At 38.6% G+C, this 21,198-nt stretch overlaps 1 protein-coding gene across 1 annotated transcript in view; it reads right to left on the bottom strand.

Annotated features, from left to right (window-relative positions):
- The window catches only part of LOC131045021 (uncharacterized), a 318,125-nt gene that overhangs the window by 89,619 nt on the left and 207,308 nt on the right, over positions 1–21,198 (bottom strand). The window contains exon 9 of the mRNA XM_057978528.2: positions 3,802–4,060. Coding sequence (XP_057834511.2) covers positions 3,802–4,060 — 259 coding nt within the window. The remainder of the gene's footprint in view (positions 1–3,801; positions 4,061–21,198) is intronic.

Here is a 21,198-nt window from a genome sequence, read left to right as displayed (position 1 = left end):
CCTTGGTGAGGGACGGGAGCACTTTTGCCAGTTGTCGTCAAAATTTGCAACTCTCGCATCTCAATTCCACTTCAAGGCATTTTAAACACTTTTTCAAACTTGCGCCTTGGCCTCAATTTGTCCAAAATTGGTGAGAAGGCGAGATAACATGTTAAGTGCTCTGGTCCTTCAGTGAGGGACAGGAGCACTTTTTCAACTTCAAGCTTATCCGTCCTTTGCTAGCTTCCCAAATTATCTTCAATGGGCTAATCATGTCCTCTTTCATTCATTTCAATCACAAACTTGCCTTGGCCTTGCAGGAAATTCACACTTTTTGGAAAATCGCTCTAGTCCCTTGGAGAGGGACGGGAGCACTTTTTGGAAAATTGCTCTGGTCCCTTGGAGAGGGACAGGAGCACTTTTTACATCTTGGCATACTTTTTTGTTCTTTAAACCTCTCAATTGCGTCCAAGGCATAAAACATCATTCGTCCTTCCCATCTAAGTCAAGTTTTGCCATAAAATATCAAACAAAGAAGAGAAACTTGAAAAAGTGGCATGGTCCTTCAGTGAGGGACGGGAGCACTTTTGTCATTTGGGTTGATTTACTCCTTGGTAGACCGCTTAAATTATATTCAATGGCCAAAACATGCCTCCCTTAACCTCTTCAAATCATAAAATCACCTTAACCTTGCAAAGATAGTGAGAATTTGAAATTCAGTGCTCCGGTCCTTCAGTGAGGGACGGGAGCACTTTTTGCCTTCTAAGCCAAAATGTCTCACTTTTCACCTCGAAATTCCTTTGCTAGGGAAGATTTCATCTTACTTCACGCTATGAATAAAAGTTAATGTCCAAAAAAAGGTCTAAAATTGTGCATATAAAGAAAAGCGCTCTGGTCCTTCAGTGAGGGACGAGAGCACTTTTTACCTTCTTGGCAAAAACTTCAACATTTCATTGTTTTCAATCAAGTCTGGATGCTCTATCATGTTCATTTCGTACGTCACTATGCCTTTGATGTTTCAATTTTTACCAAACAAGGCCAAGAATGGCTCAAATAAGTCTTTTCGCCCTTGTCCTTCAGTGAGGGACGGGAGCACTTCGCCTTGGTCCCTTGGTGAGGGACAGGAGCACTTTTTCCTTTAACTTTCAAAATTCACCATTTTTGTGCCTTCAAAATCTTCAAAAGTATCAAGTCATGTCCAATTATCATTCCGGAAGACCCTGCACAAAACAAAATAGAAAAGTCAGTGACAAATATGCATAAAATAACATTTGTGCTCTGGTCCCTTGGAGAGGGACAGGAGCGCTTTTGTCCTTTCTAGCTAAAATATTCAAAATTCAAGTCTCCAATCATTTCACAAGGCAGAATTAGGTCATCTTCAAGGCCAGGAATCAATTAGCAAGCCCTTGCAAAACAAGAAATTGCACTTAGAATGAAATTCGCCCTGGGCCTCCAGTGAAGGACAGAGCACTTTTGTTGTTTCAGGTATAATCTTGCCTCCAAAATTTGATCAAAATTTACCTAGGCAAAAATGTACAACTTCATCTTCAAAATGCTAACACTTAGACAAAATTTGAATTTTACCCCAAAAAATTCCCGAATCTAGACCTAACCTGAGACATATCTGACTTTCCTGACAAACTAACCTTATTTTAAAAATCTCAATTTTCGGGAGGACGCTTAATAACTTACAAATTTTGACTGGACTCATCTTTTAAAAAAAAAAAAATCCAAAAGAAACCCCTAAGGTTTAGCCTTAGCCCAGACAACTCACTCACTCACTCAAAACCCTAAAAACAGAGAGAAGAACAAGTAAAACAAAAGCAAAAAGAGGGGGTCCCCATTCTAATGGGGCGACGTGTGAAATGGTCACAACAGGTAGCAACCAAATAAGTATCCCAGTGACCATACCATCCCTACTACATTTTTGTTGCCACTGCCTTACAACTTCATTCCATATAGCCTATTTTTAAGTCCAACCCTTGCCACGGCTAATTAGAACTCATTGAAAACTTCCCAAACAATATTATATTCTAACGAAGATTAGAAAATACTTCATAGACTACCCATGGTGAACCATATGATCTAATATTTCCCTTCACAAAGTGCTACAGCCACCCTCTAATGCAATGTTTACCTCCTACGAAAGGTGTGCTTGTACTTAGAGAAAACCAATAATCTTCAAAACTTAAGTTGATTCCTTCTTTTAATACTCATGCCCCTTTCCTTAATTATGTATGGTAGCTATATGGGGTAAATTTGGTACAGCCATCCTTTGGACCTATTAATATGACTATAAAATAGAGCAATTGATCTTCAAAGAAAATAAAATATATAAATATATTTTGAAATGACTTCACAACTAGAGTTTGTTCAGCACTTTGGAAATAATAAAATTATTTCATTCATTCAACACACATCTCCTTAACAAAAATCGATTTATATTTGCTTGCAAATGATTTTTGATAAACATAAAACTTGTAACTCCGCCATAAATCAAAATTTTAAAATTTTTAAAAATTAAAAATTCTGGAATTGATATTTTAGATATATCTTTCAAATCTACACAAATCTTTTAACATTCAGCACACCAATGAATATTGTATGAATCCACTCAATCAGCTAGGTAGGCTTTCGTCCACAAAATTAATTGCTAGAAGGGTTTTCATCCTTCAACTAAAGAATGAACCAAATTCAATCTCTCCAAGTTGGGGTTTGTAAAATAAAATATTCAGAATGCATTTTTCTCCTCATTCACCTCTTTTTATACCTTTTTCATTGCTTTTTCAAATAAAGGGCTTCTATTTTTTTGTTACTTATTTTAAAAAAGCCTTTTTCATTTTTTTCAAAAAAGCATTTTCCCTCTTCTTTTCCCCAAGCAACTTTATCAATTTAACTTTATATTTCTAACCTAGAAAGTTACATTGTAAAATAATTAATTAAATAAGTCGTCCACGCTTAGACAACTTCATTTAATTAATTAATAGTTTAATTATTATCCACACATTGCCAAAGTTATGGAAAACAATTAAAAAGCCCCAAATAGGAATTTTGACCCTCCATCAATACTTTCAGTGCATAGGAATCAATCAATGTACAAGTTGCTATTTTCTCAAGATGACATGCTTTCCCAAGAAGTGTGGAGTGATCCCAGAATGCCAAATCTGCACATAGATAGTACCGCTATACTAATCTGGGCTCCAAAAATTCTCTGCCACTTGTAGATCACCTTCCGCATAATGCTGGCACTCTCCAAGAATGTTGGAATGGACCAAAAATGGACATTACAACTATGTACTTTGAATTCATAAATATAAAGACATCTTAAAATAAAAGAATGTCTCAACAAAGCGTAATATATGTTGAGGCCTTTTTAATGTCAACCGTTATTAAGGTATAGTATATTTTTGTGCAATTGTCTCAAAATGATCCATTTGTCATAATTTCATTCTATGTGAATCTTTTTCTTTGGCAGTCAAAAGGTCCCATATCAATAAAAAGGATGGATGCTATATGAACAAAATTTAGCTCCCAATGTAACAAGGCGTTGATATTCTTCATGCCTTCTGCTGATAAGTATTTATCCTTGGTACGAAGGTGAAATCTAGACAAATATATGAAATCTATGCATGTGTTGACAAATGTATACATTTATATTGAAGATCTAAAGAGTAGATTTAACCTTCCATGTAATGAATTTTGAAGATTAATATAGAATAGGTTGAACAGCATTGTAATTTGAAATTTATTGTAAAAGACTTTTTAAAAAAGGTATCCCAGGCTAGAACAAGTGTAGCATTGATAAGTAAGGATCTAACTCACAGTTGTAATGCATAATGTGCATTCTTTCAAAATATTGTAAGCTGGAAAAACTTGCCAAATCTCAATGTTTAAGCCATTCTTTGACACTAAATTTCCAATCATGCCAGAATGTTTGTTTGGAGTTTGTGCCACTAAATGCCCACTCCCCCACTCAAACCTTGAAATAACCTTGTTCTGATTTGGGTCTGCATAGTATTCAAGCTTGCTCAAACTCACAGTTGGTGCCAAAGGTAATACGAAGCGAACATTTTTTCCTAGTCTGCAATTGTACATATTGAATTAGTATAAGAAATGGAAGGAAAATTAGAACCGTCATTTTATTGTAAAGCTCAAGTAGAAAAAATGAGAAAAAAAGAGAAAAATTGAATTTGCAAATGTATCAATTTTACTGAAAAAAAAAGAAAAATCATTTTAAAAACTTACAACTTAAAACATTGTTTTATCAAACAAACCCAAAGAAACAAATATGTTCCATCAATAAGTTTAGAGCATAATGATCATGGAGATACTTTATGAGAAAATTCTCAATAATGAACTAAATGAATCATGACATTTAGAATCCTAATTCTACCATCTCGAGTTTACAATGTTGTCTACATATGCTACCATAAATCCTGACCACTAATAGTTGAAGACCATGAAATCAGATCTGTTTTGAAAAGTCAAAAATTAATAAACACAAATTATGATTAGTTAAAAGGACAATAACTCAAAAGGTTTGTCTTTTGTGAAATTAAGAAATGGTATCTCTCTTAAGAGAAGACACACCCTTTCAATTAAGATATGTAGATATAAAATAATCATTGTGTAAGAGCTTGAGAAGTGTGTAGAATAAATAAGTTTTATAATATATATATTCACCAGATTAGAGGATTGAAAAGAAGCAGATATATAAGGCATATGAGTAGTGTGTGGAGTAAAAAGTGTTGAATAAGAAGATATAAAAGGTTGTAAGAAATGAGTATGAAGAGGTGTGTTATTAGTAAGAGTTATCTCTATCGGAAAAAGACATCTCCATTCATGAGATCATTGAAGATATAAAAGGTATTTGAGAAGTGATGAAATAGGTGTGAGGAGAGTAAAAAGGCATTCCAAATACACCAGCAAATGAAGAGAAAATTATAAGAAGAGTATATGCAGAAATGTAGCATAGTGGAGAGAATAAATGAGAGATTCCAAGGCAGAATTGAGAAGAGTTCTGAAGCAAACTTTTTGTGAAGAAAAGTACATAGAGATTTAAGGAAGTTTATGTGCAGAAGATCTATGAAGATTTTGCAAGCGAATTTGTAAGGAAATTGTGAGTAATTTTAGAAGAGTTTATGATAAGATTTATGCAGGATTTTTTTATCATACCTATAAAGTTTTTATGAGCAGATCTGAGTTTACTACAGCAGACATTAAGGCAGAAATATATATAAAGTTGTGATCAGATTTGTAAAAGAAATTAAGAGCAGATCTAAAGCAGTCCTAGAGCAAAGAAATATATACATCATTCTGTTAATGCATTAGTAGCTTCTGCAAGATAAGATTTTCCTATCTCATTAATCTCCTCTGTTTTGATTTATTCGTCTATGCTATTAGATTATCTAAACTGAATATGTTTATCAGACTATAACCTTGATTTTGATTATGATATTGATAATGGATATGGATTAGATCGACGACCTGCTTAACTATGTTAAGCGTCGATCTAAATGCTATCGGGCTGATAACCCGATAGCATATTAATGTCGATTCATTTATGAATCGGCATTAATATACTATCGGGGTATTAACCCGATAGCATATAATGCTATTAGTTATTGTTATTGTTTAATTTAACACCGATTCATTATCGGGTGTGATTATAACATAATCTGCTTTGACACCGATTCATTATCGGGTGTGCTTATATCATAATATGCCTTGACACCGATTCATCATCAGGTGTGTTTATATCGAACTATTAACATATGCAAATGATACCGAACTGTTATCATAAACACCGAAGTGAATCGGTGGACAGTCATGACCAAGTGACATCTTGGTCGGACATGTCTAAAAGACATGTCCGATCAAGGTGCCACTTGATCGTGGCTGCCTTGATATATATACATCATTCAAAAGAAAAGGAATGACATTGAAATCAATACATGTTCATTCCTCAGACCTGCAGAAAAGAAATAAGATAATATTATTGTCATAGAAATAATATCAAAACGCAAATACACTATCTACCATATAACTTGTCCATTAAATTGGAAATTGCAATAACATTTACATGGTATCAGAGCCAAGTTGATCGAACTTGAGGCTATTCAATTTCGTGAAACAAATTTAAGAACAAGTTTATATACTACATCACATTTCTCCAATGGCCAGCACTATCAGATTCGAAGACGGACTCGGAGGTGGCGATGATTTTTCACGATGTGTGAAATGATATCTAATTCGCTCCTGTCCCAGACAACATTACCAACTTCCAAGTTTTCGAAGATGACAAGCATATTCTAGACTTCCTAACCAACACAGACGTCTTCTTAACCCAGATCATAGATGAAGATGAGGTCGGTGAAGCCGAATTCGATGCTGAGGGTGTCCTGAATTTAAAGACAAACACTATTCCAAAAGGAATGGTTGAATTAGAAAGGATTTTTGATCCTGACAAGTTGAAAGAAAAGAAGAATCATAGCATGGAAGGCAATATGTGTGACACGATCAATCTAGGTGATGAGACACAAGTTAAGAATGTCTTCATTGGTAAGTCCTGCACAGCGACTGAAAGAGATGGAATCCTGAAAAATATGAGGGACTTCCCAGATGTTATTGCATGGAGCTATGAGGATCTCAAGACCTACGACACTGCAATTATCACTCACACAATCCCGTTGAAGCCAGGAAGCAAGCCATTCAGGCAAAGACAAAGACCAGTTAATCCTCTATTGGAACCACTGATATATCAAGAAGTGAAGAAGCTACTCACAGCCAAGATCATCTTCCCAGTAAGACATTCGACGTGGGTCGCCAACCTAGTACCTGTTAGAAAGAAAAATGGAGAGATCAGATTGTGTGTTGATTTCAGAAATCTCAACAGAGCGTCAGAGAAAGATAATTATCCGCTACCATCATTAGATGAAGTGTTGCAGATCGTCAATGGATCGCAGATGATGTCCTTCCTAGATGGATATTCAGGATACAACCAAGTCCAAGTCGAACCTGAAGATCGATTAAAGACCGCTTTCACCACCAAATGGGGTACGTTTGCTTACAAGAGAATGCCTTTTGGACTTATAAATGCCGAGGCCACATTCCAGAGAGCTATGGATATCGCTTTCAGAGATTTAATTGGTAAATGCATTATTATATATATGGATGACATCACAGTTTTCTCTAGGCAGAGAGAAGATCATGTGGACGACTTAAGAAGAGTCTTCCAAAGATGCAGAAGATACGGTGTCTCCCTCAATCCGAAGAAATGCATATTTGGAGTAACAGAAGGAAAACTTTTAGGACATGTCATTTCAGAAAGAGGAATCTCCATTGATCCTGAAAGGGTAAAGGCCATATCCACTATCAATTTGCCGGCTAGCAAGAAAGAACTCAAGTCATTTTTCGGCAAGATCAACTTCGTCTGAAAGTTCATCACCACATTTGCCGAGATCGTCAGACCTTTGAATGAGATGTTGAAGAAGGACGCCAAAATTGAATGGACTCCACAAGCCAAAAGGGCGTTTGAGGAAATAAAGACCGCAATCACAGAAGCACCAGTATTGATCAGTCCTGATTATCTCAAGCCCTTCTACTTATATTCCTTCGCTTCTGACTACACTTGTGCCGCTATTCTCACTCAGAGAAGTGAAGAGAAGGATGAGAATCCAATTGCATTCATGAGCACCCCATTCAAAGATGCAGAACTCAGATATCCTAACATTGAAAAGCAAGCATACGCCCTAGTAAAGGCCGTTAAGAAATTCAGACATTACCTCCTGAGGGCCAAGATTTATACCATAGTGCCTTGTGCAGCAGTCAAAACTCTTCTCATGCAAAATGAATTAGGAGAAAGAAGAGGTAAGTGGGTCGCCATTATCCAAGAATTTGATATTGAAATCCAGCCCATGAAACTTGTTCGAGGACAAGCTTTGGCGCAGACATTGGCAGTTGATGGACCAGGATTAGTCCAGCAAATTTATGAATTAGAAGATGTCACACATGATGAATGGTACAAAGATATTGTGACATACTTGCTTAATCACAGATGTCCTGCTCGCATGACACCCACACAGAAGAGAGCATTAAGAATGAAGTGTCAGCACTACATGCTTCAAGGATCTGTTTTATATCGCAGAAATCATGAAGGAATATATTTGAGGTGTGTTGGTAAGGATGAAGCAAAACAGATAATCGAACATTTTCATTCCAAGTTCGGAACCGGACATGGAGCCAACCTTGCTACAGCTCACCAGATCCTGAGAGCAGGATATTACTGGCCTACGCTTTTCAAAGATACATTTAATCATATCAAGACTTGCCACACATGTCAAGTCGCAGCTTTTAGAGAAAGGAATCCTGCCATGCCACTGAATCCAGTGATTGAAGCCAGACCATTTGCTAAATGGGGAATGGATTTTATTGGTGTTATCAACCCCGCATCCTCAGCACAACACAAGTACATCATTACAGCTACAGATTATTGAACCAGATGGTCAGAGGCACAAGCACTTAAAGTTTGCACTACTGAGGTTGTAATCAAATTTCTGGAGGAAAATATAATCACAAGGTTTGGATATCCTTATGCGTTGGTTTGCGACAATGGATCGGCATTCACATCATTGAGATTCTCAAATTGGGCTTTTGAATATGGAATAACCCTCAAGTTTTCATCAAATTATTATCCTCAGGGTAATGGGTTAGCTGAGTCTACCAACAAAAATTTGCTCAGCGTTATTAAGAAATTGCTGGAAAGAAGCCCGAGAGAATGGCACACCCAGTTAAGATTCGCCTTATGGGCAGACAGAATCAGAACAAAGAACGCATTAGGCATTTCGCCTTATTTTCTAGTTTATGGCCAAGACCCAGTCTTCCCCATGCAACTCAGGATCCCGACTTTGAAATTTATTCAGGAATATATGGAAGATACTGATGCAGTACAAGCCCGACTAACGCAGTTAATGAACCTGGAAGAAAAAAGAGATCAAGCATTAGAGAACTTTGCGAAACACCAAGGAGTGGTGAAGAGATGGTTTGATCGACAAGCAAGAGTTAAGGCATTCCGAATCTCAGATCTCGTCCTGTATTGGGACAAAGCACATGAGAAAAGAGGAGAACATGATAAGTTTGATAAGCTTTGGAAAGGCCCTTATCAAATTTCAGAGATATTGGGAGAAAACGCATTTAGGTTGCAGAATTTAACTGGAGAAGACATCTCGTTGCCTGTCAATGGGAGGTATCTCAAACATTACTTTCAGTCCTGAAATGCCCGAGGCCTTCCCTTGTACATAGCTAGTTTAGTTTGCTTTCGTTGTTTTCCGTTTGTTTGTTTTTCGTTTGTTTGTTTTCGTTCTTAGTTTAGGTGTTTTGTTTTCGTTTTAGGTTAGTTGTTTTGTTCTGAGGGGTATCCATTTGACATTGGGTGATTTTGTCATGTAACACTCTGACTTCCCACTAGGTTGTTGGTTGCATTTGGAAAATCATGAGGTCTTTTGGAATTGCAAAGGGAGTTTCTTTTAATAAAGCTTTGAGTCAGGATGTATTTGCATTGGAGTAGATTAGCTTATTGAACTCACGTATTTTGTCCTCCAGTTATTATATTTTCACACACTTATAATCTCCGAGTCGTTATGGTTTACAGGCGAAGCTGTGATTAGTGAAAAATCTAAAGTCTAGCTTCAACGCCACCGCAATCCTCAAACCCTAGTGAGTTTCACTACTCACAAGCCAAAGAATTGACAGAACTGAAAAGCAGTATCAAAAGAAAAGATGAAAAGAAAAGGAAAAAAGAAAATCAAAAGGAAAAAGATGAGCTAAAAAGAAATATCAAAATTGCCTAAAGGGAATTTACGAGTAACTCCATCGGGGCTATAAACGCCTGGCTGGCAATGGAGCAATATTCGTGAGCTTGCGGCGATAACCTCGTCGGGACTATGGACGTCTGACTGGCAGCGAGGCTCTATCCAGGATGCTTTTGGAGTCGAGACGAACTACGTAGCTTATCACAGGGGAACCTGAAGATCATGATTGTCTTGTTGAGGGGAATTAATGCATTTGCACACACATGGGTAACTGTGGACTTGATACTTTGTCTCAATATGATGGTCTCTTCTTGTAAGTGTTTCTTAACTCCTGGTTTTGTTGAGGGAGGTTTTCTGAGTTTTCTTTTAGAAAGATTGATTCCCAAATGTTTTCAACATTTCTCAGTGGTGTCGCCAGATGTTGTGACCATTTCACACATCTCCCCATTGCAAATGGGGACCCCCTCTTTTTGCTCGTTTTTTTTCGCTCGCTTTTCGTTTCGCTTTTAGGATTTTGTTAGTCAGTCAGTTGTCTGGATTTAGGGTCAACCCTTAGGGTTTTAATTAACGTCTTTTCAAGCCAGAATCCAGTCAGTTTTGAGAGCTTTTGAGCTTTCTTTCGTTGAATGCGAATTTTGAATGCAATGATTTCGCCAAAATGGTCTATTTTCAATTGGAATTTTGAATGCAGAGCTTAAATTTGTCTAAGTGTTGAAGGTGAAATGTGAATTTTTGTCCAATTGAATATTTTTGACCAAATTTTGACTTTTTTGAATTTTGATCCTAGGCATTAGGAATGGTTTGTTTTTGCCTCGGGAATTGATTAAACGTGTAAAATCATGATATTTTGGCCTGTAGGAGCAAAATCGCTCCTGTCCCTCAGTGAAGGACCGGAGCTCGTTTTTGAATATCTTACTATCCTTGCAGGGTCAAGGTGAATTTCGAGTTGGAAATGATAGAGAAAGGCGTGATCTTTCCATTGAATATAAATTGAATATTTTCACAAACACAGAAATACCTCCAGGAGAAAAATCGCTCCTATCCCTCAGGAAGGGACCAGGGCGAAATACTTTGTAGCTCCCGTCCCTCTCCAAGGGACCAAAGCGATGTTCTTCATAAGGCGAGATTCAGGCGAAGATCAAGTCAAGTTTATGTTTGAAGGCAAGGAAGGATGTGAAATGAACTCATTGAATACAAATTGAAGATTTTGAAACGTCAGCAAGGACCCAAAATGCCTAGTTCGCTCCTGTCCCTCAGGAAGGGACCAGAGCGATTTTTGTTACAGATGATTTTCTTGCCAAGTTTCAATCGATCTCAAGGCATGGATGAATGGAATGGAACATTGCGAATCCGTTGAATATAAACTTTGAAGGTGATAAAGTGAAGTGAAGCCCACAAGAGCAAGATCGCTCCTGTCCCTCTCCAAGGGACCAGGGCGATATAATGGTTATATTGTCGTCCCTTCAAGTTCAAGACATTCCAAGACGGGGAACAAGGTGGCAAAGGCGTTTCAAGGCATTTCAATCAAGGGCAAAGCATCAAAGGTCATCGACATTGAAAGATTTACACTAAAGACTCCTAGTTCGCTCCTGTCCCTCTCCAAGGGACCAGAGCGAAAGTCGCATAAAGGCATAAATCTTGAAAGTTTATCAAGCGTCAAGCAATCAAGGAGGATCAAAGGACTTTATTCCATGCATTGAAGACAATTGCAAGTTAAACAAGGCAAAGACGAGCTCAAAATGTTGAACTTCGCTCCTGTCCCTCAGGAAGGGACCAGAGCGATGTTGAAAGTATTGACCGATTCATGCAAAAATCACGTTAAGACAAGGCTTCACAAGGTCATACAAGGTTCAAGGCGTCTTTTGAAAGTGATATATCAAAGTTTGGAACGTCCAAATGTTATCGATCAAGCTAAGGAGTCTATATCGCTCCTGTCCTTTGGACAAGGACCAAAGCGATTTCATTAAAAACACTCATGCTCCTTCAAAATCAAGACAATGCAAAGATAGACGAGGTAAAGGACGTTATTTGGAAGGCAATAAACGAAGAACAAAGGTTAAATGTTTACGAATTTGAGCCAGGACATGGAGATCGCTCCTGTCCCTCTCCAAGGGACCAGGGCGATATTTGCCAAAACCCATGATATCCTTTAAAGATCATGTTGAGATAAAGTCGCACATGGTTTTAAACATCATTTGGAAGGCGATGCAAAGGGAAATGGACGTTAAATATCACCGATTTGAGCTTAAAATGGAGAAAAGACAAGGATCGCTCCTGTCCCTCTCCAAGGGACAAGGGCGATAATCCTTTAAACATCGAAATGTCTTGTGAAAAGCAAGTGGAACGAGCATGGAATGAACAAGCAAAGTTATTTTTCACCATACAAGGAAAAGTTGATGTCAAAATGGAGAATTTCAAGTGAAAACATTAGGATCGCTCCTGTCCCTCTCCAAGGGACCAGGGCGATATTACATCCAAGGGCATCCCTTCACACATGCAAGTCAATCAAACTCGAAGGACCCGACAAAAATGATGATTTGAACGTAGAAATGCAGAGGTTGAACGTCAAAAATGCAAAAATCAAGACCAACATGATGGATCGCTCTTGTCCCTCTCCAAGGGACCAAGGCGATGAGGTACGTATACTTCATTTTCAAAATATTTTGGCGCTCAAATAAACATTTTTGAATTTATTTAAATGCTAGCAAAATCGATATTTTAATTAAAAATGGCATTTAAATATTGCGCTTGGTATTAATTAATTATTTTTTGCCTTGTAAAAAAATCAAAGTTTATTAATTAAAAACGATGGCATTTAATATTTGATTATTAAATTAATTAAAAAATTAAAAAGAGCGCTTGGTTTGGAGAGTCGGCCTTGTTATTTTATTAAAAAATCGTTTTTAATTGCTATATTTTTTATAAAAGTCGGCCTTGGGGGTAAATGGAGAGGTGAGCGCTATAAAGGAAGAGTGGAATCTTCATTTTTACATCATCATTTTACCTATCTTACATGCGATTTTGAGGAAGAAGGTGCGAAATTGTGTTTGAAACTGCGATTTGGAGTTTATTAATCAAAGGTGGTGCGAACTATCAATCCAAGGTGGCGCTAGTAACTTCCAAGGTGGTGCGAATCTATATTGAGCGAATTTGCCAAGGCTTGAAGATCACGTTAAAGGGGAATTTGAAGATCACGTCAAGGACACAAAAGGTGGCGAAATTACTATCTTGAGGAGATCACGTTGAAGACCATCTATACCTCAATTTTGCCTAGGCGAATTTTGTTCCTTTTGCATTCTAGAGTTAGCTCTCTATTGAGGTATGGCGATTTGATTTTTATTGTTTTATTTATTCATCGTCATATTTTAAATTTTGAATTTTGAATTTTGAATTCCTAGCTCAATCGTTTTATTTTAGGAAATGATAACTCAAAGATTTATCATGAAGTTTCCTAAAATTTATCCTCTAATCTATGTTATTTATTGCAAAATCTAGTTCTCATTATGAAATGTTGTGTAGGTATGGCGACCCCGAAGGCGGGAGCATCCACCAGTCGCTCAGCTCTCATGAAAGAGGATCAGAAGACCGAAGAAGTGGATACCAAGATCGTGTCGAAGTGGAGCAACATTGGAGATACAAACTTGGGTAACTTTAACACGAAGAAGTTTCGAGAAGTCCCTTACATTGGCAAGCCATCACCTGTCGCCCAGAGAATAATAGAGAGTGGCATCATTAAGGCGGTCGGCTTTCCTCCAGCTGTTCAGTGCCATGAGTTGATGATCGAATGTGCTCGTCACTATGATCCACAGTCCAGGACGATCGTGTCCAAAGAGGGAAACACTTTGGCGTACCTTTCAGAGGAAGCTATAAGTGAAGCTTTCCATCTTCCAGAGCACAGGGACATGATATACAAGAGCATAGAAGGAGCTAGATCAGTGTACGAAGATGATCCAGATGCTTGTCTAAGCATTATCAATAAGAACTGGCTACTTAAGAGCCGTCCCCGTCTGAGCAAGGTCCCGAACACACCGCACAGGATTGATTTCCAGGAGGAGTACAGAGATTTGATTACCATGCTCAACCGAGTTACAAGAGCCCCTCATGCCTTCTATTTTGAGAAGTGGATGTTTTACTTCATCCAGGTGATTGTTCAAGGGAAAGGTACGATACATTGGGCTAGGATGATTAGCCATTGCTTGGACGTACAGTTGAGGAGACTCAAGGCTACTAAGTCCTTCCACATGAGATCATATGTCATCTATGCCTTGATCAGGAGTGTTGAATACGCAGGACTACCTCACAGAGGAGTGATTGGAAGAGGACCCGGCGAGGTCAGAGCTTGTGATTCCTATGCCTACTTGCATCATCCGCCAGGGAGTAACTATAAGTTAGTTAATGATACTTTCACGATGAACATCACCAGGACGTTGCAAGGTGGAATTCACAACAGGTTATCTCCGGATGCCCAGGAATTCATAAAGAGGTACGGTGCTTGGTTCATTCAGTTTCCCAAGTTCACTTATATTAGAGTGCATGGATGTCCTTTACCTCCATACATGTTGCCGAGATATCCGACAGACAGAATTGTGTTACTTGAAGTAACAAGACAGTTGGCAGCATATGTGAAGGCATTCAGACACAGACATCAGAATGGAGTTCCAGTACCTATCATTTTGGGTAATTCAGTTGAGGTATGTCCTAATGCTTTAGCTATGGATGACGCAGAGAAGGAGTTAGCCTTGTATTCTTTTTCATCTTTTGCTTTGAGAGAAAGCTTTGATCCACATGGACATTTAGAGGAGACAGTTGGCAAGAAGTTTAGACATGAGTATCAGATTGAAGATTTTATGATGAATCTCTTAGATGATCTTGAAGTGAAACGAAAAATGCATTCTAGATTGCCTTTGGATTTCATCAGGAAATGCAGGATATACAGAGTGGCCGACCAAGCTCAGGACAGTGGCAGACATATCCAGTCTTCCTATGATCGAGAAAGCAAAACAATAAGGTTAGATTGGAATGAGCCCGAGGTCGTGGATTTAGATACTTTGATGGCACCAGTCTTGTCTTGTACTCGCAGATAGGTTGACATACAACATCAGAAGTTGAGAGAACAAGGCATAGCCATGACTTTCACTTTGGAAGAGAAACCTGCTGAAGGTGGAGCTAGTGTGAGTGAAGGCAATCCTAATCCTAGAAATTCAGGTGAAGGAAACCTTCGATGTGCCAGTGAGGGCAATCTCCATTCAAGAGGTTCGAAGAGGAAAGAGAGACCTGGAAAGAGAGAATCTTCCAAGAAGAAACAAGAGGCTAACAGAGATCGATCATCCGGTACTTCTTCTAGACCTGAGAAAAGAACAATTCAAATGGAAGAATCCATGGAGTCTATGGTACAGAACGATAGGCAGGAGGAAGGACGGCACAGCAAGGGTCACCAGATGGATCTCTCCAAGACTATGAGTTAGATGAAGACAAAGAAGACAATGAAATGACATCTCCTCCCAGACAAGAAGAAATAGTGCATAAAGAGATTCAAGTTCAAGAAACTAGATCGATTATCCCAGATTGGTTGAAGGAAAGATTAACCAAGGTGATCGTAGTAGAGGACGAAGACAATGCAATTGATTTAGAGAGCCTTGTTGGACGCTCACACGAAGTAACAGAAAAGAAGAAGGCTACCAAGATGTCCAAGATGATTCGAGATGAGACTGGATCCAGGAAATTGCAGATAGCTACGCCGACAGCAGACAAATATGAAGGTGAGATCCTAGCAGAAGAATATGATATACAGAATTTTGAGTTAGGACCATCCACAGCAGAGCAGACTTTAGATGATGCTACTGATTCATTTGAAGCATTGAAAGATAAGCTTAGAGAAGAAATGGAGAAGAATAGAAAGCTTGAGAGAGAGGTCGGTGCATGGAGGACATATTTCAGTCACATCAATGAACCTTTGGGACGTCAGGATCCAGCTAGATCACCAGTGCAAGCACTTCCACTTCAGTCGATCAATGAGGCAGAGAGATTCAGGAACATGGTCCAACGTACAAGTAGTTGGATGGATAGATCTCATACAGTGGCTATAGAATTTGCAACAAGGATGATGAAGATTATTCATCAAGCTATCCAGGTTCTTGAGATGATCCATAATTTGATGATAACAGTAGCTGCATTCGCCCATACCAAGGATGTTATCATTCCTGTCTTGAAAGTTATTAGACACACATCAAGGAAGGTCTTAGCACAAGAGAAGATCTTGGATGGAGAATCTCACAGTTTGTTTCATTGGTCAACCTTACTCCATATGAAGAGTGTTTTCTTTGAAGACATCAGTACTAGATGCGGCCAAGTTGAGGAGGTGATCAATCCGATCCAGGACAGAGTATTTGAGGTACTTCGTACCATTCTTGGCAGAAGGATCGAGGTCGAGACAGATGTGGATATGCAGGAACTAGAGGATAGAATCAAGATCATCTTTTGCAAGGACGCAAATGTTACAGATGAACAGTATGATCAGATGTTTGCCACCATGCTCCTGATTGAAAGAACAAAGGAACTTGAATCTACTTGGGACGCAGCTCTTCTAGATGCATTCGATCAGGTCATCCACTTAGAAGAGAGTGTAAAGAATCTTCCCGAGATTCCAATTGCAGAAATCGAAGGAATCGTGACAAGATTCATTGCATATGCCAAAAAAGAACATTGGAAAGGGAATAAGATTCTAGATGAAAGATTGTTATAGATGACATGGCATCTTATTTGTCATTGGTTTATGTCTCCTAGGTTTTTGTGCCAAATTTAATATTTGGCTATGTATTTAATATTGTTCAGTAAAAACGAGGCCATTTGTAACAAACCCTAATTAGGGTTTAGGTGTCATGATCTTGTCCGTTGATCTACTTTCAATCTGGACCTTTCATTGTAATTGAGGATGCTATTTATACCCTCATTTTTCATTTCATTTAAGAATAGTTAATAGTGTAATAGTCAATAGTTGATAGAGAAAAGAGATTAGAGCTAGAAGCAATTTTATTTTGTAGCAAGATTGAGTTTTGAAGAGAGAAATTCAAGCAATTGTTGTACATGATGACTTGGAAATCAATGAAATATTGAAGTTATGGTGTTTTGTTGCAAATTTCTTGAGTTATCTTCATGGTTGTTTGATTTACTTGAATTGTGCTCAATCAAAGTAGCTTGTTAGTTTGAAGGACATTGTGTGAGACTTGATCTTTGGTAGGATTCGTAATCCAAACCACTAGCTTCTTGCTGATTGTAGGAACGCCTTGCGTGGTCGACTGGAAAATACTTTGAATCCCCTAATCTTCAATCATTATTGTGTCTTGGATATGTACCTTCGTGGTAGTGTCCATGATATTTGATGCATTGAATATCATTTTATTACCTTAGAAGATCGCACTAATTTCAATTGAGTTGTTATCTTATGGCAAAATTGAAGTTGGTTGAATCTTGCCAAGTCTTGTCCATACTAAGTCATTCATAGGGTTAGACTAGATTAGACCCTTTTCAAACCCTACTCTTTTGTTATTTTTTGAATAGTTTCCTTAGTTTAGCAAATCTTGAGTTTTCGGAATACGTAAGGCCCCTTGGAGGAAACAGCAAATCACATCATACCGCTGGAAGCTTGTCCACACGTAGAGACCCTCCTAAAAGAACCTTGGAGTCTACCTAACTGATCCTTTACGCGAATCTTCGACAGTTAGAGACTATTTTCTCAAGAGAGGATAAGATGCCTATTGGTATTTTATTCTGTGTATGATGGTGTACAAAATACACGTCAACAGAATTGGCGCTAGAAGGAGGGCTTAGTTTCCGAAAGTCCGAAAGTCCGAAGATTTTGAAAAGGAATACATTGCAAGAGTGATCATGAAATACGATGGTGTTGCCACATGAAGGATTGAATCAAGTAGTACAACCAAATTTGCGGATAGGCAATACCCAGGAAGATATCATTTCAGGATTGAATCAAGTAGCGTGGAACGCAAGGAGAAGTCAAGTCGAGTACAACAGAGTCAGAATTATCTTGGAACAAGAGGAAGATAGAGCCGAAGAACATCGAAGGGTTATAGCTAGAGAACTTCGCAATCAAAGGAACCCGCAATAATCTTCACAAGACTTCACGCTGGATCGCATTGGTTCATTCTCGCCCGAGAAACATCAAAGGTTGTTGAGGTCCACACCAGGCATCAAGGATCTAAGTGAACTTCAATTTACTTCCAAAGCAAAGCGAGTTAAAAGAGAAGACACTCCCAAAGAGTTCGAATTAAGATTGGAAGGATCTCCTGAGTCATCACAAGTTCTTCAAGAGCAAGTACAAGCGGCGATCCAATCCAGTATCCAGGCAATTTCTCAAACAAAAGGCCAAGCTAGTTCATCAAGTTCAGCTTCAAAAGGTACGATGGCTCAACGTGTTCCACCTCCACCTCCTCCTCCTCATATACTCAATGGTGCGACTTGGCTAGTCAACAATCCATCACCGTTGGAATTTGCAATTTATCATGATATGCCGAAGAATCCAGAGCACTTTTGTTCCAAGTTCAATGTCAGTGATTTCCATCGCACGGCAGAAGATCATATCAAGATGTTCGAGGACCTTCTTCGCAACAGACAAATTGAATATGGAGATGTAGCATGTAGGCTTTTTCCCTATTCATTGGGAGAAGAGGCATACTTTTGGTTCATTCATTTGCCTACAGGGTCCATCAGGACTTGGGACGCGATGAAAGATGCATTCATTGCTAAATTTGGTATCCCAACTACACCAGCTGAGTTATACAGACAATTTGTGGAGGTTCGAAGAAGAGAACATGAACCTATTACTTCTTTCAACAACAGATTTCACCGCGCATACACAATGCTACATCCTCCTTATCTCATTGCAGATCCAAGAGAAATTTACTATGGAGCCTTAGATCATCTCACGGCTATGTTTGTAAGGAAGCATCCGACTCCGAATGATCATTTCGCTCTGGTCCCTTGGAGAGGGACAGGAGCGAACCTAGGTTTTTAAGTGCAAATCCTTCATTTTGGCGATCCTTGTAACTTTGTGCTTGATTGAGACACTTCGAAATGTCCTTGCCACCTCTCACCTTGACTTGGAGTGGTTTGAATTTGAGGAAAAGGCAACATAACTAAGATATCGCCCTGGTCCCTTGGAGAGGGACAGGAGCGAATTTGTACTTGTAGTCTCCATCACACTTCGCCAACTTCCGAATTTATCTTCAACGGTCTCGTAATGTCCCCTTTCATTCATCCATGCCTTGGAATTCATTGTAACTTGGCAAGAAATTTGTCTAAGAAAAAAATCGCTTTGGTCCCTGCCTGAAGGACAGGAGCGAACTTGGGCATTTGGGTCCCTTGTTGACGTTTGATAATCTTCAATTTGTCTTCAATGGGTTCAATTCATCTCCTTTCTTGCCTTCAAACCAAAAACTTGCTTGATCTTCGCCTGAATCTCGCCTTATGAAGAACATCGCTCTGGTCCCTTGGAGAGGGACGGGAGCTACAAAGTACTTCGCCCTGGTCCCTTCCTGAGGGACAGGAGCGATTTTTCTCCTGGAGGTATTTCTGTGTTTGTGAAAATATTCAATTTATATTCAATGGAAAGATCACGCCTTTCTCTATCATTTCAAACTCGAAATTCACCTTGACCCTGCAAGGATAGTAAGATATTCGAAAACGAGCTCTGGTCCTTCACTGAGGGACAGGAGCGATTCTGCTCCAATCGCTCCTGCAGGCCAAAATATCATGATTTTACATGTTTAATCAATTCCCGAGGCAAAAACAAACCATTCTCAATATCCGGGATCAAAAATTAAAAAACTCAAAATTTGGTCAAAATTAGTCAATTGGACAAAAATTCACATTTCATCATCAACACTTAGACAAATTTAAGCTCTGCATTCAAAATTCCAATTGAAAATAGACCATTTTGGCGAAATCATTGCATTCAAAATTTGCAATTGAAAATAGACCATTTTGGCGAAATCATTGCATTCAAAATTTGCATTCAACGAAAGGAAGCTCAAAAGCTCTCAAAACTGACTGGATTCTGGCTTGAAAAGACGTTAATTAAAACCCTAAGGGTTGACCTTAAATCCAGACAACTGACTGACTAACAAAATCCTAAAAGCGAAACGAAGAGCGAGCGAAAAAAAAACGAGCAAAAAGAGGGGGTCCCCATTTGCAATGGGGCGATGTGTGAAATGGTCACAACAGGTATCAGAGCCAAGTTGATCGAACTTGAGGCTATTCAATTTCGTGAAACAAATTTAAGAACAAGTTTATATACTACATCACATTTCTCCAATGGCCAGCACTATCAAATTCGAAGACGGACTCGGAGGTGGCGATGATTTTTCAGCCTGGAAATTCAGAATTCAAATGATCTTAAAGGAGAACAAAGTGGATTCGTTTGTTCAAACTAAAAATGATCAACACGAAAATGAACCTAACAAAACAGCATGGATTGAGGGAAATGAAAAGACAATAAAAATAATAGTTGATGGGGTGAGAAACAACATAATGCCCATCATAAGAAAACATCAAACAGCCTATAAAATGTTCAAAGCACTTGAAAGCACATTTGAGATATCAAATGCAAGTCGAACTCTAGCATTAAAACGAGAAATAAATCATATCACCATGAACAAGGAGGAGACAATCAACGCCTACTTTATACGGATATCAGTTCTAAAAGATGAACTAGCAACTCTGGACTACGAGATCCAAAGCAAAGAGTTAACACTCATTGCTCTAGATGGGTTGCCTAGTGGATGGAGCACATTCGTCCAAGGCATCAATGCAAGGTCCAAATATCCTAAGTTTGAAAGATTAAGGGATGATTGTCTCCAAGAAGAATCAAGATTGAACAAGATGGGAATGAAACATAAGAATATAGATGAAGACCTACAAGTCCTAAACACTAACTCCACCAAGCAAAACAAGAAAAGGCAATTTAGAAAGAGAAAAGGACGTCAAGGCAAGAATACTTCAAAGAAGGACTTATCTCACATTCAATGTTACAGATGTGATCAGTTCAGACACTATGTTGCAAAGTGCCCGGAAAGAACCAAGAAACATGCTACATTTGCCAAAGCAGGAAAGACTAAAGGGGAAGATGACTCCGGGAAATACATATTCTACTCAGCACTCACAAGCCAAGCTTCTAACAAAATCAACTCATGGGTGATTGACAGTGGTTCATCCAGGCACATCACTGGGTTTAGAGAAGTACTTGATTCCATGACAGAGGAGAGTGATGAGGATGTAACTATCGGAGATGACTCCACACATCCAGTCAGAGGAATAGGAACCTGCACCATCAAATTGAAGACAAGCATATCCTTGCGGCTCGAAGGAGTACTATATGTCCCTGGCATCAAAAGAAATC

The sequence above is a fragment of the Cryptomeria japonica genome, chromosome 5, assembly GCF_030272615.1.
Source record: "Cryptomeria japonica chromosome 5, Sugi_1.0, whole genome shotgun sequence".
Lineage (NCBI taxonomy): Eukaryota > Viridiplantae > Streptophyta > Pinopsida > Cupressales > Cupressaceae > Cryptomeria > Cryptomeria japonica.
Note: the sequence above shows the minus strand (reverse complement) of the source record. Positions and strands in the feature narration are given on the sequence as shown.